Below are 27,267 nucleotides of genomic sequence, written 5' to 3'. Positions count from 1 at the left end.
AGGGAGGAGGGGCTGGGGGCCTGGACTCCTGGGTCTGAGGGAGGAGGGGCTGGGGGCCTGGACTCCTGGGTCTGAGGAAGGAGGGGCTGTGGGCCTGGACTTCTGGGTCTGAAGGAGGAGGGGCTGGGGGCCTGGACTCCTGGGTCTGAGGGCACAGAGGGATGGGGTCTCCTATGTGTCTGGGTTGAATGGGGTTGGAATCAAGGTCCTCAGGAGGGGAGGAGCTTGGAGCAGGGAGTCCTGGGTTTGGGAAAGAGAGTGGCTGAGGTTCAGAATTACTGACCTCGTCCCCATGCAGGGGACAAAATCCGAACTTTGGACTCTGAAAGGCCGGGGACTGAGATCCAGCAGCTGTCGTCCCAAATTGAGGAGGGAGCTGGGAAGCCGATGTCCTAAGACCGAGAGAGGGCAAGGCTGAGTCCAGCGTCCCTGGGTCTTGACAGCAGAGGCTGAGTTTCAGAGGCGCGATTCTGAGTCCGTTTAGAAATAGGGTATGGCGTTCGGAGAGAGGTGGGGAGAGGACTGGGGCGTGGCCAGGAGTCCTGAGCCTCGCGAAGAAGCCAAAGGGGTGTTTCTTCTCCCTCTTCTGGTCCTTGGTAGTGCATTCCTGAGCTCTGACCTCAGGCGACGGCTGGGGTCCCTGAGGGTGGCGATGGACCCCTCCCGTCGGGGTCTCAGCGCGAACGCACCTTCCGCGGGAGACCTCAGGAGCTCTGCCCCGCCCTCCTCCTCCTGGGCCAGCCTCCACTTCCTCCTAACGGGTTCTGGAGGGGCGTGGGGGGAAGGAGGAGGTGGCCGACTCCGCCGTAACACCTCCCAGGTGGCGCAGTCCTGGCGGAGAGACCTGCCTTGCTGGAGGTGGTGGGTGTGGCTCCTTACGTCTGGACCGGATTCCAATACGCTGCGCAGTTTCCGGGCTCCAGGCAAGGGGCGCCCGCGAGGCGGTTCCCAGCCACTCTGCTCTTAGAGACCCTCTTGAGGGGTTCCAGTCTCCCAGACCATCCTTATAGCGACCCAGAACTCACATTTTGAAGGTCTCAGAAACTCTGACTTCCAGGCCTCCCCTCCTAGGACCTGGAGTCCCAGTTCCCAACCCCCGCCCCACCCCCTGAAATCCACCAGCGGGGCGGGCCATCCTGGAGGCCGGCGCGGGGCGGGGGTCCCGGCACCGCCTCCCGGTCCCCGTCACATTCCAGATGGCTGCGCCGACTTGAAGCCCTTATAAGGCCCGGAGACGCGGCGCCGGCCGGGGCCGCCCGCCCCCGCAGCCACCGCCCAGGGTCCGCCCGCTCGGCGGTCCGCAGCCCGCGGCCCTCGCGACCCGGGCAGGGTTAGGCTCCCCCACGCCCACGCCGGCCCGCGGGGCGTGCCCTTCCGTCCGGGTCGCTCCCTTCCCGCCCCAGCTGTTTGGGGAAGGAGGGGGAGGGGGCGGGGCTTCCCTGGGGTCACCTCCCGGACCCCTCCGGGGCTCGTGGCCAGACCCCACCCTAGGTCCGGGCTGGGAGTCGCGCCCGGGCTGCAGAGCCTCAGCGGGTGTTCTGGGCGAGCCCCTGGCGGGCCGGCTTGTCTCCTGGGCCCCGGGAGGACAGAGGCAAGTCTGAGCTGGACGCTGACGTTCTCTCTTCCTCCCCGTGCTCTGACTAGCCTTTTCCAGGTGTCTGACCTCATCCGCCTCCAGAGCCGGACCTTTCTCCATCGGGGTCTTCAGCTAAGACCGCTGGTGAGTGGGCTGGAGGCCAGGACTCCCAGGTCTGAGGGAGGAGGGCTTGTGGGTCCGGACCCCTGGGTCTGGGGGAGGACGGGCTGGGGGCCCGGAATCCCAGGTCTGAGGAGGAGAGGCTGGGGGCCTGGACCCCTGGGTCTGAGGGAGGAGGGGCTGGGGGCCTGAACTCCCAGGTCTGAGGGAGGAGGGGCTGGGGGCCCGGAATCCCAGGTCTGAGGGAGGAGGGGCTGGGGGCCTGGACCCCTGGGTCTGAGGGAGGAGGGGCTGGGGGCCTGAACTCCCAGGTCTGAGAGAGGAGGGGCTGGGGGCCTGGACTCCTGGGTCAGAGGGAGGAGGGGACTAGAGGCCTGGACTCCTGGATCCTGAGAGAAGGACCTGGAAGCTTAGGTTCCAAGGAGAGGCCCAGACACCTGTGCATCTGAGGAAGAAATGTGTCTGGAAACTGGACTCCTGTGTGCTCAGGGAGCTATTGTTCGGGTATGGTGGGCCCCAGAGGAGCTCAAAGCCTGTTAGACTGCCCTCCTCTGTGTCCCACACTAGAAGGAGGAAGTTTTGTTTCCTTGTGGCTGAGTGAGGCCTTTTGAGCTGTTGAAGGGCAGCAGCTGAGAGATGAGACATTTTAGGGCCTGAGGCACGATCTGGATACCTGGTCAGGAATCGAGGCTGGGCCCTGGATTCCTAAATGTCTTTAGGACAAAAAGGTCTCGGAGGGACGGAAGAAAGAAGTTGATTTTTCAGAGTATAGGTGTCTGGCGTGCTCAGGGCTGAGGGCCCGGCCGGAGTCCTGAGGTCTGAAGCTGTTTAACGGAGCAGGAGAGGCCCAGAGATTTCAGTGCAAAGGGTCTGGGCACTGCACAGTCCAGCTGGGGAGCTGACTTTCCTGGAAGTTGGAGAACTAGCTGGCTGGGTTCCTGAGGGGCGCTGGACCCCATGTGGAGGAGCGGGATAGTCAGGAGGAAGCTCAGCTTCCCGTGGGTTGGAGTACTAAAGACGTAAATCCCAGGTGGAGGTAGACTGAGGACGAAGGCTCCTGTCTCTGAGGTGGGAGGGTGGGCATGGGAGGGGGGTGCCGCCGAGAGGTAAGGCCCACTTCCAGAAGGGAGGGGAAGCTCCTGGTCTTCCAGGAGCTGGGAGCGGACACCTGCTCCGTGAGAGGAGACAGATTGGGAAGTTGGAAGCTCAGATCAGATGTGGTCCCTGAGAACATACGCATGTGGAGGTTGGGGTCTTGAATGTTTGTAGGTTAGAAATGCCTAGGCCTATTAGGTGAGGGAGGGGGTCCCAGGGGCTTGGGGGCAGAGCCCTGGGTACTGCAACAGAGGAAGTAGAGAGATGGGATTTTTTTGTTTGGTTGGTTGTTTTAATGTTGAAAGCTTTCTCTCTCTCTTCTTTCTTTTTTTTTTGGTGAGGAAGATTGGTCCTGAGCTAACGTCTGTTACCAATCTTCCTCTTTTTTTTTTTTCCTCCCCAAAGTCCCAGTACATAGTTGTATATCCTAGTTGTAAGTCATTCTAGTTCTTCTGTGATGGATGCCACCACAGCATGGCCCGATGAATGGTGTGTAGGTTGGCGCCCAGGATCTGAACTGGGGAACCCTGGGCCGCTGAAGCAGAATGCGGGCCGCTGAAGCAGAACGCCCGAATTTAACCACTCGACCACGGGGCTGGCCCCCTGAGAGATGGGCTTTTAAGAGCTCATGAAGACAGGGCCTCTTGTTCGACAGGGGCAGTGGGGGCAGGCTGGGGAGAGGGACGCTTTAGAGCAGAGTCTTGAGTGGCTGGGTTGCTGAGACCCTGGGGAATGGAGGGCAGCTCTGAGTGTCTAGAGTAGGAAGAAAAGTATGTGGTTTTATAGTAGGTGGGTTGCGGAGGGAAGAAAGGAGTGTCTTGGAAAGGAGAGAGATTGGGGCCTAGATTCCTAGCTTCGGACATGGGAGGTGGGAAACCTGAGTCCAGAGGGAGGAGGGGGCTGGGACCTGGGTGACCAACTCATCCGTGTAGGCCTGGGACTGTCAATTTGAAAACAGAAAGGCCCACATCCTGGGTCCCCCCCATGTTCCTTCATCCCCAGGGGGAGGCAAGGGATGGGGGCCTGGATCCCCGGGTTTGGAACCTTCTTAGGGCACTTTCTTTCCCCTCCCCAGCCATGCCGGTTACAGTAACCCGCACGACCATCACGACCACCACCACATCATCCTCAGGCCTGGGCTCCTCAACCATTGTGGGGTCCCCTCGGGCACTGACCCAGCCCCTGGGCCTCCTGCGCCTGCTGCAGCTGATCTCCACCTGTGTGGCCTTCTCGCTGGTGGCCAGTGTGGGCGCCTGGACGGGACCCATGGGTAACTGGTCCATGTTCACCTGGTGCTTCTGCTTTGCCGTGACCCTCATCATCCTCATCGTGGAGTTAGCTGGGCTCCAGGCCCGCTTCCCCCTCTCCTGGCGCAACTTCCCCATCACCTTTGCCTGCTATGCTGCCCTCTTCTGCCTCTCGTCTTCCATCATCTACCCCACCACCTACGTCCAGTTCTTACCTCACGGCCGCTCCCGGGACCACGCAATCGCCGCCACCGCCTTCTCCTGCATTGCCTGTGTGGCTTACGCCACCGAAGTGGCCTGGACCCGGGCCCGGCCCGGCGAGATCACCGGCTACATGGCCACGGTGCCAGGGCTGCTCAAGGTACTGGAGACCTTCGTGGCCTGCATCATCTTCGCCTTCATCAGCAGCACCCAGCTGTACCAGCACAAGCCGGCCCTGGAGTGGTGCGTGGCCGTGTATGCCATCTGCTTCATCCTGGCGGCCGTGGCCATCCTGCTGAACCTGGGCGACTGCACCAACATGCTGCCCATCCCCTTCCCCAGCTTCCTGTCGGGGCTGGCCCTGCTCTCCGTCCTCCTCTACGCCACTGCTCTTGTCCTCTGGCCACTCTACCAGTTCGACGAGAAGTATGGTGGCCAGCCCCAGCGGTCGAAGGAGCACAGCTGCAGCACCAGCCACCCCCACTATGTGTGCGATTGGGACCGCCGCCTGGCCGTGGCCATCTTGACGGCCATCAACCTGCTGGCCTATGTGGCCGACCTGGTGTACTCGGCCCGCCTGGTTTTTGTCAGGGTCTGAGGCTCTGACCTGGGGCTCCTGATACCCTGTTCTCTCCCATGATGCCCGGTTCCTGGCTCCATGCTTTCTCACCCTGCTCATTTCCTCGTCAGTTCATCTCGCTCTCTTTTCTGTTTCCTTCCCTCCCTCTCTCCCTTCCAGGTTGCCATCTCTTTTCCTTCCTGCTTTGTTTGGTTGCCCTCATCCTGTTTTGCCTCCTGTTGGCCTCTTTTTTTGCTGTCTTCCTTTCTACCTGTCCTGCTTTTCGGCTCTTTTCCGGGCATCCTGTTGGTTTTCTCATGTGCGTGCTTCCTCACCACCTCTTCCCATTTTCCTTCTGCCCGTTTTCCTCGGGAGCCCTGAGACTTCTTTCTTCTCTTGCCCCACCTCCAAAGGTGCTGAGCTCCACATCCCACACACCCCTCTTCACAGCTGTTCATACCCTGGGCCTCCCGAGGGGCCTCATTGCCAAAGCATGCCTGCCCGCCCTGGCTGTGCCTTAGTCGGTGTGTGTTTGTGTCTGTGTTTGAGGGGTGGGGGTGGGAAGCTAGGGTTTGGGCCCCATTCTCCCGGTGGAGGGGGGTGCACACTGCACCTCCCCTTTAAGTTAAAAAAAAAAAATCTCTCGAGGTCAATCATTTCCTCTAGTGGGTAGAGGCTTAAAGCACAGACCCTGGGTCCCTAGGCCTCGCCTGGTGCTCAGCCTCCCCTTGAGATTGGCTCCAGAATTTTTGTGACGCTTACTAAAAACCCACTGCCTAGAGGCCATCTTAAAAGTAAAGGGTGGATACCTTCCATTCCAGCTACCCTCTAGGTATCAAAAAGGAGCTGGCGAAGAAGAACTGCATTGTCTTGAGACAATGGTCTGAAGTATTAGAGGGAGAGGCAGTCATGTCGCCCTCCAGCCTCAGTGTTAAAAATAGCATGGCCTGCCTTGGCAGGGAGGAGAAGAAAATGGCCACTGCCAGCCTTACAGGCAGTGTTAGCCTGGGTATTTTTCTTTTCTTTTTCCTGGTCGCAAGGGCAAAAATTATTGGGTAGCTCTATTCTTAAAGGGGATGTTTCTTTTCAATTTTTTTGGGGGGGGGTGGGTTGGAGGGTTGGGTGGGTGGGGATTGCTGCTGCCATAGCCAGAGAATTGTATTGCTCGAGTGTGTGGTGCACACACACGTGTGTTTCTGTGTGCTAGTTGCTTCCTGCTGCTGCTTCCTGCTTTTCTGGGACTCACAAACATAACGTGATATATAAATGTATAAATATATATTTTATTTTTTTTTAATTCCCTGGAGCTTCTGGTTTCCATCAGCCCCTGCTGCCAATCATAGAGCCTTGTCCCCTCCCCCAGTCCCACATCCATAATGTTCATTTTTTTTTTTACCTTAATATAAAGATAAAAGAAAGACTTGCGCTTGCTTTATTATTGGGGAGGGCTCCAGGAGAGACAGCAACGTCCAGATTCCTGGGTCTGGTAGGAGAAGCAGAACTGGGGCCAAGACAACTCTGGCCTCATCAGAAAATACTAACTGAGTCTGCATCTTCCAAATTACTCTGTCAAACCAGGAGAAGTAGTTAGGACAGAAATGAACAAGATTTCTCCCTCCTTGGAGTCCCACGAGCACCTCAGAAACACAATGTCCCAATCTGAGCACAGCATCTTTACTCCAAAATCAACTCCTCAAGGTTCCCCATCTCAGTAATAACCTCTCAGGGCTAAGAGCCCGGGCACTTGGTCTGTCAGTCTCCTCTCTGTCAGCCAGTCGCTCATCAAACACTGTCTATTCTTTCTCCTGAATACTGTTTATATCTGTCCCCCTTCTCCAGGTTCCTGACACAGCTCAGGTTTCATTTTGTTTCACCTCAGTTATTGCCCCAGTCACCTCCTTGAGCATCCTTACCTCCAGCCCGCCCTGGCCCCAGGGGGATGCTTCCAACATCCAGGGCTGACACGCCCTCCCCTGTTCAAATCTTTCCACACCCCACTCCACCCTGGCTATAGGTAATACCAGTCTGGCATTCAAGGCCTTCAGGATCTGACCCTGCCTACGATCCCAGTCCCTGACACCCCTGCTGCATAGAAGACCTCGGTAAAGAGCAAACGAATTACTCCCATAACGAATCTCGCTGTCCCACCGACGGTCATCCTGCTCCAGCCTGAGGAGAATCACAAATACATAAAGACATAACCCCTGGGAAATCCCAGCATCGTGCAACCCATTTCCTGCACCTACACCCGCAAAAGCAATCGGGAAGAGATTGTAAGGGAGGGAACGGTCCCTCCGGAAGAGGGGCAAGGGCTAACCAGAACAGACGCACTCCTTGTCGGTGGGGAAAAGCCTTTTTGATCTCTGCAGTGTCCACCCCAGAATTCTGACCCACACCAATCCCTGCTTCCTCAAAGGGCGTCTCGGCCCCCTTTCCCTCCCCCATCCGATGCTTGCATCCCTCCTGGAAGGCATCCGAGAGAACAGCTCTAGAACCCGGAGGTGATACGATGGTGACTCGAGAAAGAACCCAAGCAGAGCAGGAATAGAGCGCAGCGGGATTCCTAGGCCACCCCGCCCCCTATCCTCTGCCCTGGGGCACGGCGGCCGCCTGGAGGTGGCTGGAAGGCTGGAGGACCCCACGTTTGGGGGGTTAGGAGAGGAACCGGATCTCTCACCTCCCCTTCGGCTTCGGGAAGCCGGACCTGACCCCCAAAATTCCCAGAGAAAGCGTAGCGGGCGCCCGGAGTCCCAGCCGCCGCCGCAGCGCCCCGCCCCACCTCGCGCGGCACGCCGGGAGTGGAAGTTCTCGGCCGCGTCGCGAGAACAGGCGGCCCGCGGGCTCAGACTACAACTCCCAGGATGCATTGCACCTCACAGCCCCGGGCGGGCCGTGGTTGCCCTAGGCAACAGAGTGGGTCTCCCCAGGGCGGGACTGGGAAGCGCTCGCCAGCTCGGGGAGGGACGGAGTGCGGCCAGAGAGGCGGAGACGCTGGTGGAGCGACGCAGGGGGGAAAGCGGGGGAGAAGGACAGGCCGGCGTTCCGAGAGACCCTCGCAAACCCGGAGAGATGCGCAGAGATTTCCAGAGCCAGAGAGACACGTGGGGAGAAGGACAGAGACTGAGTCGCAGAGAGACGTGGAGGGAGGGAGAGACCCCCAGATATAGAGAGAGATTCATAGAGCCAGAGAGAGTAGGAGAGAAGGGGACAAAGATGGGGGTGGGGGAGACGGAGCAACTCGAACATTGAGAGAAACCCCCGCGACGGAGGGAGAGATTGACAGAGCCAGAGAGCGGATCAGAGACAGGGACACAGGGAGAGAGAGAGGGAGAGACAGGAAGGATTTAGAGAGACCCGCAGAGAGAGAGACATAGAAGAGGAGAGACGGGGAGAGAGACAAACAGAGACTGAGTTTCAAAGAGAAAGACACAGAGAGAGGGACAGATAGAGACCCACAGAGTCACAGCCTGATTGAGCGAGAGAAATAGAGAGAGTCACAGAGCTAGAGAGACAAATAGAGAGGGAGAGATTTAGGGGGGCGGAAGCACAAGAATTTATAAGACATACAGGGAGAAACAGGGAGACTGATTCACGGTGAGACAGATATCCAATGAGAAAGAGAGACACCAAGACCCCAGAGGGTCGCCGGATGAGTGACAGATGGAGACACACAGCGAAGAAAACAGAGAAATAGAAACAGAAATTTCCAGAGACAAGGAAAGGAATGCAGATCTACCCAGAGACAGAAACAGACACAGAGAGCAAGCCAGGAACACAGGGAATGAAACAGAGACCGGGACAAAAAGATGCTCCCAGAGGGAGACAGAGACATACACATTCACAGAGGTCCAGAGAGAGAAGTCAAGACTCGGAGGGCATCAGAGAAAGGGAGACACCAAGCCCCCCTGGGGGTCGCCACTGGATCCCCAGCAGTGAATACAAAGTTTGTGGAATGAAACAGAGTGACACAGTCAGAGACACAGACATCCGAGAGGGGTCGCAATGGGCTAACAGGACCCACTGGGGCACCCTAGTGGGGAAGGAAGACGGGCCCGGGCGACAGATTGCGGTGGGGGGAGGGCACGGCTCAGAGGATGCCCCCTCCCTCCAGCCAGCCCCCGGAGTGGGTGTGCGCACGTGTGCTGGGGGGGAGGGCATTTGTCCCGTGTTCAGGGAGGGGGACGCCTTTAAGCCGAAACCCCGCCCTTCGGTCGTCATGGCAACGCCTCCCCCCAGCCGGGGCTCCCACATTTCAGCAGGTGCCGGAGCTGGAGCTCCCAACGCCACCGCCCGTGCCTCCGGCTCTCCGCCCCACTTGCCCGCTCCCCCTGGCGGAGCGGGCGCGCCCCGGGCTGCCGCTCCCTGGCCCGCGCGCTCCGCTCCTGGAGGTGCCTCGCCCCTCTCCTTCCCACCCCGGAATCTCCCGGGGGCTCATTCGCTCTCCCGAGTCTCCGGCTCCTTCGTCCTTCCACCTGTTCCCTGAGAAAGGCAGGATCCTGGTCCCTGCGACGTTCCTGGGGCCATGTCAGGCCTCGGCCCTGGCGGAGGCGATTCGGAGGGGGGACCCCGACCCCTGTTTTGCAGAAAGGGGGCTCTGAGGCAGAAGGTGGTCCACGAAGTCAAGAGCCACAAGTTCACCGCTCGCTTCTTCAAGCAGCCAACCTTCTGCAGCCACTGCACCGACTTCATCTGGTGAGGGAACGGGGCTGGGGGCCTGAGGGACGACGGGACGATGGGTAGAGACCCCTGTCATGCCAGACCCCTGAGTGATGAGGGAAGAGGGGGCTGCAGCCCTGGCTCCTGGTTCTAGGGTAGGAGGGGGCTGGGGACCTGGACTCCTGAGTCAGAGGGAGGAGGGGCTGGGGTCCTGGGCTCCTGGGTCTGAGGGAGGAGGGGCTGGGGGGCCCCTTTCTGGGTTCTAGAAGGAAGAGGCAGCTGGGTCTCAGACTGCCAGGTCCTGTGGGACGAGTGTTGAAAGACACTTGCCTCCTACGGCTGGCAGAGGTGAGGGGTCCAGGTACCCTTTTTCCCACTGACCTCAGATCCTTGACTCTTGCAGGGGCATTGGAAAACAGGGCCTGCAATGTCAAGGTAAGAGCTGGGGACCTGGACTCCTGGGACCCTGAGGAGGGGGGAGGCTGGGGCCCCACAGCTGGGGAGGCTTGACACACGTGTTCTCTGGTCCCCAGAGAGGCGCGGGGGAGCCCTGGGCGGGGGGTGTGGCAGAGACACAGCCTGTGGTGGGGAGGGAGCTCTGACGGCGGGGCCACCGCGGAGGTGGTGCTGGGGGCCCCTCCCTCGGCCGGCTCCAGGTGGGGACAGATATTTGGAGAATCTGTTGCCATGGGAACAGGGAGATTTGGAAAAGGGGAGCTGAAGGGGGGGGCTGGAGATGCAAAGTCAGAGCCCCCCCCCCCCCAGGCTCCTGTCGCCATGACAACACCGACTGTCCTAGGCAGGGGCAGGCCAGGGCGGGGTCACCAATGGGCAGGTGGGGGCCAGGCAGGGTGGCAGTTATGGGGGGCGGGAGAGGGGGGCGACTCCTAAAGCAACAGCTGCTACTGCTGAGAACAGAGTGAGTCAGGGAGGAAGGCGGCCGGCAGGGCGCCCCCAGGCTCACTTCTGCCCAAGTTGCTGCTCTCTCTCGCTTCTGTCAGAGGACATCTCTCTGTGTTTTGTCTCTGCAAGTCTGCCTGCCTCTCTCCTTCTCGCTTTCTTATCTCTGTCTGTGGATCTGCATTTGTCAATGGGATCCTGTTTTCTCTCTGTCTCTCTGTCTCTGTCTCTGTTTCTCTCTGTCTCTCTCTTTCTCTGTCTCGCTCGCTCTGTCTCTCTGTCTCTTTGTCTTTCTCTTCTGCTTCTTTCTCTCTGTCTCCCTTTGGCTGTGTGTATGCATTGAGCTCTCTGTGCTCTCTGTTTCTCTCTGTTTCTCTGCGTCTCTGTTTCTGTCTTTCTTTGGGTCTGTCTCTTGAATTCCTGTCCCCTGGTCTCTCTCTCTCTCTCTGTGTTGAGGTCTCTCCTTTGATTTTCTGTCTATTGAACTCTGTCTGTGTCAGGGTCCCTCTATTTCTGCTTTTCTGTCTGTTGGGGTTTCTCTCTTTCTTTCTGATTTTCTGTCTGTTGGGGTCTCTCTCTGTCTCTGCTTCTCTATGATTCTCACCTTCAGTCTGCAGCTTTGTGGTTCATCGACGATGCCACGAATTTGTGACCTTCGAGTGTCCAGGCGCTGGGAAGGGCCCCCAGACGGACGTGAGTGCTCGGACACCTGGTTCTTCCTCCTCGGGCCGCGCCCCCGCCCTCACCCCCTCGGCGTCCGTCCCAATTTCTCCTGCTATTTTTAAGGCTGGGAGGGGAGGGGGGCTGGAGAGATAGGGGGAGCTAGGCTGGCCCAGATTCCCTGCCCTTGGCCTGGAAAGGGGGAGTGAGAGGGGACTGAGGCAGGCTGGGGCCGCAGGTGGGGGACAGAGAGGAGGCAGGGATGAGGGGACCAAAGACCGGCACTGGAGGGGGTGCTCTGTGATCCAGAAGTCAAGAGATTTAAAAAACAGAGAGCTGAGGGACAGAGAGAGAGAGAGAGAAATATTGATGTAGGCAATGAGATCTCGAGATAAGATGGGAAAAAAATCTCAGAGATGCAGAGAAAGATAGAGACACAGGCAGAGAGATCAAAGCAGAGAGAGAGGAATGGAACAGAGACAGTGACACAAGAGGAAGGAAAAAGGGACCCAGAGACACTGAGAGAGAGATAGAGAAACTCAGAGAGACAGAGGTGCAGATTCCCGGAGAGAGAGACTAGAATAGAAAATGGTGGATCTGGAAAAAGGCTTAGGAGGTGCTGAGAAGGGGGGGCCCAGAGAGATCCTGCAATGCACATGCACACACACATGTGCATATAGAGATCTCCGTTCACACACACACCCATGTGCATATACAGACCCCATTCATGCACACACACGTGCATTTACAGACCCCCATGCATGCACACGTGTGTATATATACAGGTCCCCATGCACACACACGGGCACATACAGATTCCATGTGCACACACACACCCATGTGCATATACAGATCCCCCATGCATGCACACACATGCATATATATAGACCCCCGTGTACACACACGTGCATACACAGACCCCCATGCCCACACATGTGCACACACAGATTCCATGTGCACACACACACCCATGTGCATATACAGACCCCCATGCATGCACACACATGCATATATACAGACCCAGGTGCACACACGTGTGCACATAGATTCCATGTGCACACACACATGCATATACCGATCCCCCATGTGCACACATACAGATACACTCAATCCCCCCCACATCAGGGGATTATAAGAACAGTCAACCCTGGGTGTGCAGCCCTGATCCCTCCTTCACTTTCTCTCTGGCCCTAGGACTCTTCTCTCTGAGCCTCAGTTTCCCCCTCTGTAAAATGGGGCTGACCGTCTAGCATTGACCAATAGAACTTTCTGCAATGATGGAACATAGTCTCTATCTGCACCCTCCCATAGGGCAGCCACCAGCCACACGTAGCAGGGCCCTTGAGAGAGGGCTCCTGTGACTGAGGATGAAAATCTAAATTCCATTTAATTTGAACTGATTTCAATGTCAATAGCACATGTGGTGAGTGGCTACTGTATGGGCCGGAGCAGCATCTATCTAGACATCCCCAGGCTTGTTTTGACAGTTCAGTGAAGTCAGGCAGGCTAAGCGGCTTTGAGTCAGGGGTTGCACACAGGGTTGGAGATGGCTTGATTAGAAGCAGATGGAGAAAGAGGCAGAGAGAGAAATCGCGTCAGAGAGACAGAGAGAGGAGAGAGAGATCCACAGAGTCCTTGAGGCATTTTGACAGCTTGACAGGTGAAGAAAATTGAAGTTTACATAGAGGACGTGTCTTCATAGAACATATATTGAGCACCACTGTCTACCAGCGCCTATATATGTTACCGATTGGCCGTCTCAGCTGCCCGCCTCCACCACCAACGCTCCTTCCCACTTAGCCAGCGCGCATTGCGCACAGTCATCAGATATCTTGTATCCAGTACAAGATTGAATCGCACAACAGTGTATAAGGTTGGGTATCGTTCCTGTCCCTATCTGAGCCGAGGCTCCCGACCCAGGACACTTGTGCTTGAACCCCAGCTGCACCACGCCTGGGTTCTGTGACCTTCAGGAAGTTAACTTACCTCTCTGTACTTCTTGAGTTCCTCATCTGCAAAATGGGGTTGATAACCATGCCCATCTTATAGGACTGACTTCAGGACTAAATGAGTCAAATACTTGGGACGGTACCTGGTACATAGCAAGAGACAAAATATTAATGATTATCATTGTAAAAGTATTCATATTCTGATGAGGAGACAGAGGTGAATGATGCGGAGGGGGGTTTTCCTCCACATCACTCTGGCTCTTTTTTTTCTTCCTAATGCTTTTTTTTTTTTTTTTTTGAGGAAGATTAGCCCTGAGCTAACATCTGCCACCGATCCTCCTCTTTTTGCTGAGGAAGATTGCCCTGAGCTAACATCTGTGCCCATCTTCCTCTATTTTATATGTGGGACTCCTGCCACAGCATGGCTTGCCAAGTGGTGTGTAGGGCTGCACCTGGGATCTGAACTGGCCAACCCCAGGCCGCCAAAGCGGAACGTGCGAACTTAACTGCTGCGCCACTGGGCCGTCCCCTTTCCTAATGCTTTTGATCTTGTTGTAAGGAACATGGATCAAGAGCTTAAGAAGGGTAAGGGCTTGGGGACTGCCCCGTGGTGTAGCAGTTAAGTTCGCACCTTCTGCTTTGGCGGCCTGGGGTTTGCCAGTTCAGATCCCAGGTGTGGACCTACACACTGCTTGGCAAGCCATGCTGTGGCAGGAGTCCCACATATAAAGTAGAGGAAGGTGGGCACAAATGTTAGCTCAGGGCCAATCTTCCTCAGCAAAAAAGAGGAAGATTGCTGGCGGATGTTAGCTCAGGGCTAATCTTCCTCAAAAAAAAAAAAAAAAGAAGAAGAAGAAGGGTAAGGGCTCGACAAGCCTGATTTCATTTCGTCTTTGCAAGATACTTTCAGGGAGGGCTCATGGCCCCATTTGATAGGGAGGAAGCTGGAGTCTCTGAAAGGGATGGTGTCTGGGAGGCCACACAGCTCGGTAGTGGGCAGAGTCAAAACGTGGACCCTGGTCTATCTAATGGGAGCCCCAGTACTGTCTCCTTTTTGATAGTGACTTTCACCTTGAGAATAATAATGTCAGCCTCTCATCGTGGAGCGCTTGTGTGTCAGGCCCCCCGCTGCCGGCCTTCACACACAGTATCTCATTTAGACGGCAGGCACCCTGTGCGTTAGGGTCAGCTGACGATCTTTAGGGGCCCAGAGCACTGAAAGAGATCATGGCAATGGCCAACACCTGCCCCCACCCAAGTATAATTCGAAACGGAATACCCACTAAACTGCAAAATAAGTAAAAGTCCAAGGATGTCCTGAATGTTCACCCCAGCATGACTCTTGCAAGGCATTCTTCGAAAAAGGCAAATGTCAAATTATTTGACAATCAGACATTGCAGGAGGCGGGGGTGTGGAGAGAGGAATGCTTTGCTGGTGTCCTAAATTCATGCTTAGTTGCACTCTGGACATTTCACATTGCTTCAAGATATAGATTGTTTATTTCCACTGGGCAGAGGAGGATGCCGAGGCTCAAAACTAGGCGCTAACTTGCCCCAAGTCACACAGCTGGGAAATGGCCTAACTCTTATTTAAACCCGGGGCTATGTGGGGACTGCAATAAAATCACTAATAGTAATCACAGCAGTAGGAGTAACAGCACTAAGCACATTTAACATGCCAGGCCCTGCTATTCGGTTTACACTTAAAACTTTCCTTTAGGACTCCTCGGGCCCTCTAACTGAGACATTAGATTCTCCATCCCACAAGGGGCTCAGAGAAGGCAGATCATCAAGAGGCAGATATGGACGGAGGCTGACAGTAAACGATCTGGGGTTCATAGTGGCCCACAACAAGTTCTGGGAGAACAGCTTATGGGAAGTGGGTAGGAGTAGGGACTATGGGACCTTAGAAGCCCCCACCTCCTTCAGGTTCTTCCCAAATGCCACCTTGTTAGTGATGCCTCCCTGATCACTCTATTTCAAACTAGAAACTAAAATTCATGTGGATGGGAGTTTTTATTTGTTCTGTTCACGGCTGGTCCCAGCACCAAGCACAGTGCCTGGCACACAGCAGGTGCTCAATCAATACTGTAGCGTGAGTGAGGTGGAACAGCAGGAAGACTGGGAGAGCAAGGTGGAAGGAGGAAGAGTTCAAGGGTTGCTCTCCCAGAGTTCTAGGACTTCCCTCCCGACTCCCTCTGACCCACGCTTCTCTGCCCCCAGGATCCCCGCAACAAGCACAAGTTCCGTCTGCACAGCTACAGCAGCCCCACCTTCTGCGACCACTGTGGCTCCCTGCTTTACGGGCTGGTGCACCAGGGCATGAAATGCTCCTGTGAGTCTGCGCTTGCCGCTCGAGCCAGAACTCGGTGCTTCTGGGGTCCCTTCAAAAGCGCAGTGTCTGGGTTTCGGGCAATGCTGGGAGATGGAATCTGGGGTCGGGGCCGGGGCCTGAAGCACTACCCTCAGTTTTATCCGCCCAGGCTGCGAGATGAACGTGCACCGGCGCTGTGTGCGCAGCGTGCCCTCTCTGTGCGGCGTAGACCACACGGAGCGCCGCGGGCGCCTGCAGCTGGAAATCCGGGCTCCGACTGCCGATGAGATTCACGTCACGGGTGAGGCCCCGCCCTTTCACCCCAGAGCGCTGGGCTGATTGAATTCCCCCGCGCGACCCTGCCCCGCCCCTCAAGACTGGAAGGCCACGCCCCTCTTGGAGGTCACGCCCACATCCCTGACCCCACCTGCAAAGACTGAGCACCACCTGGCCACGCCCCTTCTAACTCGAAGCCCCGGCCTGGCCCCCTTGCAACTAGCAGCGCCTCTTAATGGCCATTCTAGGCATCTAGGTCCTTGAGAGGGAGGGACGAGGGAAGACCTGCTTCGGGGTTACTACGGGTGATATGGCCAGGATCCTGACTCCTGGGTCCTAACGGAGGAAGGGGCTGTGGGTCTGGGTCGCTGAGGAAAGTGCTGTATGCCCTGTCTTCCGGGTCCTGGAGAGGGTCTCATGACCTGGGTCGTAAGAAAGGAGGCTGAGGGCTTGGAATTCTTGATTGCTGCCTGGGGAAGGATGGGGGGCGTCTTCCTGGATCTCTAACCCCATCCGCCCTCCTTCGCCTCCCTCCCTTCAGTTGGTGAGGCCCGTAACCTCATCCCCATGGACCCCAATGGTCTGTCTGATCCCTATGTGAAACTGAAGCTCATCCCAGACCCTCGGAACTTGACAAAACAGAAGACCCGGACGGTGAAAGCCACGCTAAACCCCGTGTGGAACGAGACCTTTGTGTTGTGAGCCTCGGGTGCAGGGGAGGCTGTGATGGCTGACAGAGAATGATCTGAGGGTCCTGGCGGCCCACAAGACCTCAGAGAGCAGCTGGTGGGAGGGGTTAGGATAGAGAGAACTCAAAAAAGGGCAGAAAAGGGTAGTGGGAGAAGGGAATGGAGTGACTGAGGGAGAGGAACAGAGATACAGAAGCTGAGAGACAGACAGACTGGTCTGTATTTAATCTCCATCAAAGCCCACCACTTCAGAGTAAGAGAGATGGAAGAGAGAGTCTCAGAAGAAGAGACACAAAGGAAATGGGGGTGGGGGGAGGCGGTTGCGAGCAGAAGGGTGGTGGTGTGGCGGATGGGTGGCAGTGAGAGAAAGAGAAGCCAGCTGACAGGAAGACAGAAGGACAGAGACCCGGAGGAAGGAGAGGGACATAGTTTCAGAGTGGGAGAGAGATCTGGAGAGAAGACAGGGATGGGAAGGGGCCAAGAAAGTGGGAGGAAGAGAGAGAGACAGAGAGCGAGCTATCTCGGTTTCCTTAGGGCCGGATATCGGGGAGGCTCAGAGGTGGGAAGCCACCTTACAGAGCAGGAAGCAGACCCCAAGTCCCGGGGTTTGCCTCCTCCTCCAGCACCAAGGATGGGGAGGTGGGGGGAGCCAGAAGCCGAGCCCCTCACTGCGCCCCACCCTTCCCGCAGCAACCTGAAGCCGGGGGATGTGGAGCGCCGGCTCAGCGTCGAGGTGTGGGACTGGGACCGGACTTCCCGCAACGACTTCATGGGTGCCATGTCCTTCGGCGTCTCGGAGCTGCTCAAGGCGCCGGTGGACGGCTGGTGGGGGCGGGGACGGGGCGGGGGCGGGGCCGGGCGTCTCCATCCCCGTCTGCGTGTGGTCTCTCTCCTCTAGGCCACTGTCATTCTCTCTGCCTCCCTGCGCTTCTTTCTCCCCGGACCCTCTGTCTCTCCTCCCCCTCCTCCCGCTCCTTATCTCACTTTTTCTCTCTCCGTCTCTGTGTCTGTCTCTCTGTGTCTCTTTCCCTGCTTCTGATGTCTTTGCTTGTCCGACGGGTACCCCCCCACCCCGCACATCTCCCCCACTCTTGCCCTGCTCTGGTCTCCGTCTGTATGTCAGGTACAAGTTACTGAACCAGGAGGAGGGCGAATATTACAATGTGCCGGTGGCTGATGCTGACAACTGCAGCCTCCTCCAGAAGTTTGAGGTACTCAGACCCCAGCTTCCCCAAGGGGAGCCCAGCCCAGCCTCTCACAGTTCAGAGCTGGTCTTTCCCTACACTTTGGCTGCCCCCTGGTCCTAGGACTACAATTCCCAGAAAACCCTGGGGCCCCTTCCTTTGCATTTCTAGGGGACTCCTGTCCCAAGGTCTGATGGGAATTAGAGTTCCTAACCATCCCCATGGCTTGGGGGGGATTGTGGGTGCCCACCCTGCGCTCCAGGGCAATCTCCTACTCCTCCAGGGGCTCTGACTCTGGCTTTCTTCTCTGCCAGGCCTGTAACTACCCCCTGGAACTGTATGAGGTGAGTAGCGATGAGGCCTGGAATGGAGACACATTCCTGTGATCTCTCTCTCTCCACATCTCCCTCCCCTGATGTTTGTCTTCATCCCCACACACATGGGCTGAGCACACACTTGGCAGCTGGTCTTGTGAATCTGACCCTCAGGCAACTCCCCAAGGTAGGGACGCAGTCACGGATACTTGAATTCCAGGATGATGTGCTGAATTAGAGGTAGCCCGGGACACTGAAGAAGCATAGAGGAGGCACTAACCAGCCTGTGGGGGAGGTAGTCAGGGAGGACTTCCCTGAGGAGGTGGCACCTGAATTGCTCTCTGAGTTTTTCTCTCTACGTATCACCATGGCCTTTCTCTCCTCCATTCATTTTCTCACTCACGGAACAGTTGTTTCCTGAGGTGTCACAGAAACCATGCCCTGTTCTGGGAGTGGAAACAGGCCATTCCCCAGGGAGCTTCTCTCTCACCGTAGGAGAGAGTTACAGATAAAGACTTTCACCTCCAGAAGAAATGTGTTTGATAATGGAGGTTGCCTCAGGCAGGAAGGAGTCCCGAAGCACCTGGCAGAGCCTGGGGGAGTCAGAGAAAGCTTCCCACAGATGGGAGCCATGGAGGAAGGCCAGGATTCCTCAGACAGAGGAGACGGAGGCTGGATTTTCAGGCCAAAACAAGGCATGCTCTCTCCCTCACTTATTCTTTCCAAAACTGTTCTGTGGAGCCCCTCTGTGTGCAAGGCATGGTTCTAATTACTGGGGATGTTGCAGCGAACAAGACAGAAAAAAAAAAATTCCCACCCTCATGGGGCTTACCTTCAGGGGGAGACGTTAAACAAAGTGAAGTCAATGATAATATGTTAGAGGGTGATGAGCGATATGGAGAAAAATAAATATTAAAGAGGACAGGGAGTGCTGTTGGGGAAGTGTTTGCTGTTTTAACTGCAGTAAGCAGGGAAGGCTTCACTGACAAAGCAACCACGGGGCAAAGACATAAAGGAGGTGAGAGAGTGAGCCATGAGGATAGTGGAGGAGAGACTTCCAGGCAGAGGGAAGAGCACGTGCAAAGGCCCTGAGGTGGGAGCAGGCTGGGAGTATCTGCGGCACAGCAGGAGGACAGTGAGGCTGGAACTGCGGGGCATGGTGTGGGGAGAAGTAGGAGATGAAGTCTGAGAGGGAAGAGGGTGCCTTGTCAGTTATTGGAAGGATTATGGCTTTTAAGGGTGTGAGGTGGGAGGGTGTCAGAGGTGGCCTGCGATGATTATATTTGAACAAGACGACTCCTCTGTAGAGAATAGATGGTAGACAGTGGAAAAGGAAGAAGGCCATTGTGAAGACTCAGGTGGGAGTAGCTTGTGGCTTGGCCCAGGAGGACAATGGTAGTAAAGGTGTTCATATTCTGGAATGCTCTGAAGGTTGAGCATTAGTAAGTGCATTCAGCACTTGAGACCTTCATGCATTAAGCACCCTTTTGCTGAGATCTGTTGTGTTCCAAGTCATGTGCTGGGTGATGGTGGAGAAACAGAAAGGAGGGAGACACAGTCTCTGGCTTTAAACAATTTTTTATTTCTGGCTCTGCTTTTTACCTGCTGTGTGACTTTGGGCAAGTTACTTAATGTCTCTGTGCCAATTTCCTCTTCTCTAGCACAGGAGGTGATAACAGGGTTTTTCAGAAGATTAGTGGCATATAGTAAGCTATCTAAGTTATATAATAAATAAACCCTCCAAGCTTTGGGAAGTCACAGAAAGTTCTGGAGCCAAGGAGAGGGGCAGGGACAATATCTTTTTCCTCCCCATCTCCCCATCTCTCGTCTCGCCCCATCCCTTTGATTCTTGGACGCTGTCTCTCTGAGGGGCATCTCCTAATCCCTGGCTGGGGTCTGACTGTCTCGGATCTTTCCTCTTTCTCACAGCGGGTGCGGATGGGGCCGTCCTCCTCTCCCATCCCCTCCCCATCCCCTAGTCCCACGGACTCCAAGCGCTGTTTCTTCGGGGCAAGCCCTGGACGTCTGCACATCTCCGACTTCAGCTTCCTCATGGTTCTAGGAAAAGGCAGTTTTGGGAAGGTTGGATTGCGGGCCTCTGGGGGAAGGGGAGGATGTCTAGGGGGAGATCAGGTTTCTGGTCCTTAGGGAAGAGGTGCGGAGGGAGGGGCACAGGGCCACTGAGTCCCCAAAGAGGGTTTGATGGGGCCGCTGGGCTCCCAGGGGAGGAGAGGCATAAAGATGCGGATACTTTCCCCTAGGGGCTGGTTGGCAAAGTCAGGGCGTCTGGTCCCCTGAGAAAGAGAGGAAGGACCTGCGATTCTGTTTCTCTGTGTCCCCGAAAGGGAGGGGCAGGGACCTGCATCCTGGGTTCCCCAGACGGACCAGGCCTTTCGGGCCCCTGTCCTAGGTGATGCTGGCTGAGCGCAGGGGCTCTGATGAGCTCTACGCCATCAAGATCCTGAAGAAAGACGTGATCGTCCAGGATGACGACGTGGACTGCACCCTGGTGGAGAAACGCGTGCTGGCCCTCGGGGGCCGAGGCCCGGGAGGCCGACCCCACTTTCTCACCCAGCTCCACTCCACCTTCCAGACCCCGGTAAGGCTCTGGAGCCCTGTCTCCACGCCCACCCCACCCCCCCCCCCAACCTCCATCCCGACCCCCGCGATGGATGAGGCATCTGCTTCGAAATTCCGAGTTTATGGCAAAGCAAAAGAACCATATGCACTCTGATTGGGCGTGGCCAGAGGGACGGGCGCCTCAGTGGGCGTGGCCACAATGCAGGTGCTCTGGAGGGGCGTGGCCACAAGGCTGGGATCCTGAGTGGGCGTGGCTCGAAACAGCTTGGTCTTGAGTGGGTGTTTTTCGAGTAAAGGATTTTTGCGTAAAGGAGGGCGTGGAGGAGAATGTCTCCTGAGTGGGCGTGCCTACAATTGGGCTCCGAGTGACAAGGTCGTCACTCGGATTCTGAGTGAAGAACGGGGCGTTTCCCCAAGATTGTGGAACGGAACAAGGAGTCAGAAGCGTCAAGGGTTTGAGAGGGCGTGACGACTTCCAAGAGCTCTGAAAGGGCGTCACCAGCTTCCTGGATTTTAAAAAAATTACTGTTATCAATTGCACGTGAGGCCTGAACAGCTGTCTCTTTCCTAATAGGTGGCTAGGATAGCATATGTGTGAGCGAGTGTGGAAAGAGGTTTTGGTATTTCCGGGATTTCGAATGCATGGTGGGTGGGCCTCAGTGTTCAATTCAGAGAGGGGGGCACCAGAACGCTTGATAGTTTGTACTAACGGGGGATGGAGCCAGTCGAGATTCTGAGATGGCCAGGTGAGAATCTTTGGGGCTTCCAGGTGGGCATGGCCAGTTGCTCTGGATTGGTGTTTGGGTCGATCTGGAGCCTTCCACGTTTGTCTGGAGTGGGCAGAAATGGATGGTTCCTACGCCCTGGTGGGCGTGTCCTCTCCTCTAAGCCCCGCCCACTCCTCTGCAGGATCGCCTGTATTTTGTGATGGAGTATGTCACCGGGGGCGACTTGATGTACCACATCCAGCAGCTGGGCAAGTTTAAGGAGCCCCACGCGGCGTGAGTCTCGGCCGAGAGTGGAGGCTGGAAGGTGGAAGGGGATGGGGTCCATCCTTGCACCTTCTGACTCGCCACGCCCTCTTCCAGGTTCTATGCAGCGGAAATTGCCATCGGCCTCTTCTTCCTTCACAATCAGGGCATCATTTACCGGTGAGCAGTCCCAGGCCTTTCAATTCAGAGAATCAGGTCCTTAGAGGGCAAGGGATTTGAACTGATGGCTCCAGCAGGCTGAACTCAATCCTTCCTGCAATTCCTACCCACCCGACCCCACCTCACCCCCAGGGACCTGAAACTGGACAACGTGATGCTGGATGCCGAAGGACATATCAAAATCACTGACTTTGGCATGTGTAAGGAGAATGTCTTCCCCGGGACCACCACCCGCACCTTCTGCGGGACCCCAGACTACATAGCCCCCGAGGTAACCCTAACTTCGCTGCTCTTGGCACGCTCCAAGTTCGCTGAGTGGGTATAGTTGGTTGTTTAGTATTCACAATGGGGTTGCGGGGCTGACCCTGGGGTCTTTACGTGAGTCGTGGGCGTTCTAAAGGCGAGCAGCGCAGAGAGGCCCCTGCGCAGAGCGTTGCAAGTGGGCGGAGCTGGGTCTCTAAATAGGCAAAGTGGGCGGGACTTGTGGGTGAACGTTCTAAAGAGACGGACCACATCGTAGGAATTCGAAGAGAACAGGGCCTGTTGTGGGACTATTCTAAGAAGATGGAGAACGATTTCCAGGGTACTCTGAGTGGGTGGGGCCCGTCCTTCGAGAACATTAAGCGTGTGGAGGCTGTCTCCTGTATTTTCCAAGTAGGCGGAGTATGCGCTTGACTTTAAGTAGATAGAGCTAATGATCTGACTGTATCTAAGTAGAGAGAGAATGTGTCCCGACTTGTCTCAGTTGAAGGAGGAGGTGGTGGTGGTGATGCCGTCCTGGATCTTTCCAGGTGGTACAATGGTAGTGCCCGAGTAATCAATGTCAATGGTTTCAAAACCTGGCTGGGACTCAGAATCACCTGGGGAGATTTTGAAAAATATACACATTTTCCTGACTCTGACTCTGGCCTATTGAGGCTGGAATTCTTCTGGGCTTGGAACATCTATTTTTAAACAGCACCCTAGCTGAATCTGAAATGCATCCAGATTCAAGAATCTCTGGTCTCTGAAATTTTGCCCTATGCACCCGATATTATTAGGAGAGGGTCCAGTTACCTAAATATTATAGATGGGTGGAACTTGTGACTTGGCCCTTAGATAGTCTTTATATTAGGGGCCAAAAGAATGTTCTAAGCAGGTAAAAGTTTGTTTCCATAATTTTCTAAAGGATGGAGCTCTGACCAAAGTATTCTGAGTGGGAAGAGTTTGTGCTGAGAACACTTGAAATGGGTAGGGCTCCCAGTGGGTTAGGCCAGAGGGGCCTTAGGCTTCTTAAAGCACAAATCATGATTCCTTGCTTTCCATCCTCCCCGGCCAGATCATTGCCTACCAGCCCTATGGGAAGTCTGTGGATTGGTGGTCCTTTGGGGTTCTGTTGTATGAGATGTTGGCGGGACAGGTAAGGGAAGCTGAGAAGCTGTATTGGCTCAAGGCAATGCGGAGCGGGGCGCCACCTGTTAGGTGGCTTGTATATGGGGAGGAGCTGGCTAGGAAGGAAAGTCTATAGTCTATTGAGATGTGCTAAGCGGTGGGAGATCCCCCCCCCACCCCGGATAGCACTGTCCGTGGTCCTGAAGCATTATCTTCGCACAGGCCAGAAGTTCTTCATCTTTTTTTTGCGCCACGGACCCCTTCTCAGAACAATATTTTCAAATGCACGAAATAAAATACTAAGATTACAAAAGAAATCAATCATATTGAAATATGGTTATCAAACCTTTAAAATTTTAATTGAATTAACTTAACCAACTAAAATTTAACTTCACTGTATACAGTTGTCTAAATATTAAACATTGGGATGTGGACATATATGTGACTTCCTATTAATAAATTAAATAGTAACACTTCACAGTATTAGGAAGTAAATAGGAAGGTCTGCCAGGAATTCTGAAGCAGAGATGACTGATCTTTTGAGATATCTGCAACTCTAATGTGATAAGAAAATATCTGTGATTTCTATTGGTGTTGAAGCCACAAGTCCCGTTATTGTGGTTTGTTGCCTCCATTCATAACCAAAGAGAATGCTAAATTTAAGTTAGAGGTTTTTAAGAACAATCAGGTGCATTTTTTTCCCCATCCAAGTTCATGGACCCCCTCAGTTGTATGAACAGACTCCCTCTATAGACGCCACATTGAGAATCCTTGCCTTGGTATTGCTTTTCCTAATCCCAGAAGACTAGAGGCCACTCCTCTAACCAGAATGCTTTCACAGTTTTCCTGCAGTTTTTTTCTCTCTTCTATTTAAACGACATATTGCCTAATTAACACCCTACTGATTTACATAGCAGATAAAGAAAGACGGAATAGCAAAGAGGTACAGAGAGCTGAAGCATCTGAGATAGGAAACAAGAGAGTCTGAGAGGGAGGAAGATAAAGCTTTAGTGGCTTGGCCAAATTTTTCCCTTGGAAGTTGCAGAGTTGGGAGGGGAGGGTGGGCGTTGTGTTTATGGTGGGAAGGTCAGGAGAGGCAGTTAGTCAAGTCTCTGACTCTTTATCCCTTCCACTTCCTTAGCCCCCCTTCGATGGGGAGGATGAGGAGGAGCTGTTTCAGGCCATCATGGAACAAACTGTCACCTACCCCAAGTCGCTTTCCCGGGAAGCCGTGGCCATCTGCAAGGGGGTAAGACCCCCGCTGACGCCCAGATTCTCCAGACTCCTAACTCATGCCCCCAGGCCTTCCCACACAGTGTCTCTGTGCACAGTAGAAAAAGGCTTCCACTCCTCAAGTCACCTTACTTCCATCTGCTGGAAAAATTTATATAATACAGAGATTTTGTTAGAACAATAATTTACTGCCCTGCTGCCACCTCCCGTCCAAGGGTGGCCTCTATCTCATCCTCCTCTGCTGGCCCCTCTCCCTGGCTCACTGCAGGAAGTGCTGGGAGGCCAGGGCCACCCCTCCCAAATGGGGCAGGTCCTGCGGAAGTCCTGGGGTTACGGAGTTAAGTGCGGAGAAAGAGCCTAGCCAACAGCAGCTTTTCAACAGATGTTAGCGCACTTCTGCTTCTAGCGCCTGTCTCCATGTCTCTCTGACTGTCTCTCTCTGGGTTTCTGTCTCATCTCTCTGCCTCCATCTACATATGATGGGGCTTTCTGTGTCTCGACCTTCTCTCTGTGTAATTCGGGGTCTCTGCCCACCTTTGGCATCTTTGTCCCTCTCTCTCTGGGTCTCTGTTACTTTCCCCCACCACTCCCATATACATGCTCTCTGGATCTGTCCTCCGCTCTGGGGATTTCTCTCCTCCTTTCTTTCTGGGTGTCTGTCTTCCCCTTTCTCTGAGTCTCTGTCTACACATTTGGTCTCTATCCTTTTCTCTGGGTGTTGGTCTTCTGGGTCTTCCTCCTCTTTCTGGGCTCTGTCTGTCCCTGACCGCCCAATCTCCTCCTCTCTCTGGATCTCTATTCCCCTTTTTCTCTGGGTCTCCAACCTCTCAATCTCTGTCTGTCTCTCTCTTTCAATTTCCCTCCCTCCCTCCATCCCACTCTGGGATTCTGCCCTTGTCCTCTTCCTCTCTTTCTGGGTTTCTTTGCCCCTCTTACCCTCTCACTCTGATTTTCTCTTTCTCGATCCGTCCCTGGGTCTCTGGGTTTGGATTTCATCCATCCCATCTCATTTATCTTCCCTATTCCTCTCTCCCTTCCTTCTTCCCCCTCCCTCCCCCTCGCTCTTCCCCCTGCCATTCTTCTCTCTGCATCTCTATGCTCGTGTCCCTCTGTTCTTGTCTTTCCCTCTCTTTCTCGTTCTCTGGGCCTCCCTGTCCGGGGCTCTGTCTGTCCGTCTGTCTCTCTCTGTGTTTCTCACAGTTCCTAACCAAGCACCCCGCCAAGCGCCTGGGCTCAGGCCCAGACGGGGAACCCACCATCCGTGCTCACGGCTTTTTCCGCTGGATCGACTGGGAGCGGCTGGAACGATTGGAGATCGCGCCTCCATTCAGACCCCGCCCGGTCAGTCACCTTTCGGAACAAAACCTGGGTCCCTACGGGGTGGGACTCAGAAGCTCCAATCCCAGTGTGTGGAGGTGGGAGGGGTCCCTCTGCGGAAGGAGACACCCTCAGGGGAGGTGCCGAGGCCACGAAGGATGTGCAGAGGTTCTAAGGCAGACGGGAGATGGATACAGGCTAGGCGCACACCGAAGGAGCGGGCAGAATTTCATGTCTTCCTTCCGGTGTTTCCCACAGTGCGGCCGCAGCGGGGAGAACTTCGACAAGTTCTTCACACGGGCCGCGCCAGCGCTGACCCCTCCAGACCGCCTAGTTCTGGCCAGCATTGACCAGGCAGATTTCCAAGGCTTCACCTACGTTAACCCGGATTTTGTGCACCCGGATGCGCGCAGCCCCATCAGCCCGACGCCGGTGCCAGTCATGTAATCTCACCTGCCGCCACTAGGTGTCCCCATGGCTCCCTCCGCCGCGCCAGCCTCGGCCCCGACTCACTACCCCCTTTCCAGATCTTGCTCCCCAGCCTTCTGGCCTCTGCCCCGTGGGCGCTAGATGCCCCCCTCGCCCTCAAGCGTTCCTGGCAGTCTAACCTCCGTACAGTCTCTAGAGCCTTACCGTGTTCTAGATTCTGCTGCTCTGAGCCCTAGATTCTCACCCATCTCGGAGTTCTGGACTCCGCCTCCACCAGCTTCCAGAACCACCACCACCACCACCTCACCTCCATGGGGTTCTAGACACCATCTTGGTAGAATCTATACCTCTCCTTCTTTTTTCTTCCTGGGAAACAGTCCCCTGGGGTGGGCTTTTCCAGACTCGGATTCCAGAACAACCCTCCACCTTCGAGGGCCCGCCCATCCCCGAGGCCCCGCGCACCCCACTCCTTTCTGGAGTAAGTGGGAGGCTGTGCCCCCGTGCTCCAGTGCCCCTCTTCCACGCTCTGGGGATTCCTGGGATGTATGGAGGGTTCTTCCCCAATTGTTCTCGTCAGCTTTTGTCCTACACTCCATCCTGAACCCATTGCTGCTCGCCTGCCAGGTGCATGGCTCCAGTCCTGCTCCAACCCCACCCCCAACTGAACGCTGCCGCTCTCGGGACTCCCCCCCCCCCCCCCCCCCTCCTCCCCCCCGCCCCCCCCATCCTCTTCTCTTTGCCTCTCCCATCCGACCACAGCTGCTGGAGAATAAATTTGGGATGCTGATGCTGAAGTGTTTGGATGTTTTCTTCTAAGCTTGGAAGGGGGTGCGGAGGTGGGACAATGACCGTACATAGAAACAAACAGAGAAAGAGAGAGACAGGGGCTGGGAGGGGGCAGCAGAGAGAGAGGGAGAGCACAGAGGCTCCTAAAGGGAGAGAATACCCGCAGCATGAGAGCGAAAGAACAGAGACCCCAAGAGAGCAGATACCCCGAGAGGAAGACAGACAGATCCACAGAGAGAGACAGGCAAACGAGAGCCACAAAGAGGACTGAAGTGACACACGCTCAGAAGGTAGAGATGTACACAGAGACCACTGAGCGTATCGGTAGATACCCCGGGTAGAGAGACACAAGCACACACATATTCACCCAGAGCAACACACAAGCTCACAGACACATAAATAAATACACACACTGAGACCCAGAGCCTGGGAAGTCCTGAGAGGCAAGATGAAAGGCAAGCCTCCTGTTGAGAGACGTGGAGACTTGATCAGAGGGAGACACCCCACGACAGAGAAGCCAAAACAACCAGAACCTATGAGCTTAGGAATCAGCGACGGAGGCAGAAAGCAGGCCGACGCGCCCTGGGGCCTCTTTCCTTTGACCCACTTGCGAGTGGGGGGAGTGGGGAGGACAGCCCAAATAGACCACAATTCCCAGCT

The 27,267-nt window shown here is 55.5% G+C and overlaps 2 protein-coding genes across 9 annotated transcripts in view; both read left to right on the top strand.

Annotated features, from left to right (window-relative positions):
• Positions 1-5,840, top strand: part of MYADM (myeloid associated differentiation marker) — an 8,319-nt gene extending 2,479 nt beyond the window's left edge. For 3 of the 5 annotated variants that reach the window (XM_046682812.1, XM_046682813.1, XM_046682811.1), the window contains 2 exons: positions 1,645-1,720; positions 3,867-5,840. In XM_046682812.1, coding sequence (XP_046538768.1) covers positions 3,869-4,837 — 969 coding nt within the window. In that variant the 5' untranslated portion in view covers positions 1,645-1,720; positions 3,867-3,868 and the 3' untranslated portion in view covers positions 4,838-5,840. Of the gene's footprint in view, positions 1-121; positions 924-1,644; positions 1,721-3,866 lie in introns of those variants that run through there. The other 2 variants (XM_046682814.1, XM_046682815.1) reach the window with 2 other exon arrangements.
• A 515-nt stretch (positions 5,841-6,355) lies between these two features.
• PRKCG (protein kinase C gamma) lies at positions 6,356-26,492 on the top strand. Of its 4 annotated transcripts, XM_046682807.1 has the most exons (18): positions 6,356-9,490; positions 9,858-9,889; positions 10,965-11,047; positions 15,187-15,298; positions 15,447-15,578; positions 16,095-16,251; positions 16,933-17,067; positions 17,366-17,453; positions 17,741-17,770; positions 19,670-19,822; positions 20,151-20,339; positions 21,230-21,321; positions 21,409-21,471; positions 21,604-21,742; positions 22,790-22,870; positions 23,984-24,091; positions 25,276-25,416; positions 25,651-26,492. In XM_046682807.1, the coding sequence occupies exons 1-18, from the start codon at positions 9,321-9,323 to the stop codon at positions 25,837-25,839; spliced, it is 2,094 nt and encodes a 697-aa protein (XP_046538763.1). In that variant the 5' UTR covers positions 6,356-9,320; the 3' UTR covers positions 25,840-26,492. The 4 variants fall into 4 exon arrangements, with proteins under 4 accessions (XP_046538763.1, XP_046538764.1, XP_046538765.1 ...); XM_046682808.1 differs by lacking the exon at positions 22,790-22,870; XM_046682809.1 differs by lacking the exon at positions 25,276-25,416.
• Positions 26,493-27,267: the final 775 nt, after the last annotated feature.

This window comes from Equus quagga, chromosome 13 (genome assembly GCF_021613505.1).
Source record: "Equus quagga isolate Etosha38 chromosome 13, UCLA_HA_Equagga_1.0, whole genome shotgun sequence".
Classification (NCBI taxonomy): Eukaryota; Metazoa; Chordata; class Mammalia; order Perissodactyla; family Equidae; genus Equus; species Equus quagga.
This window is presented reverse-complemented; position numbering and strand designations above follow the sequence as displayed.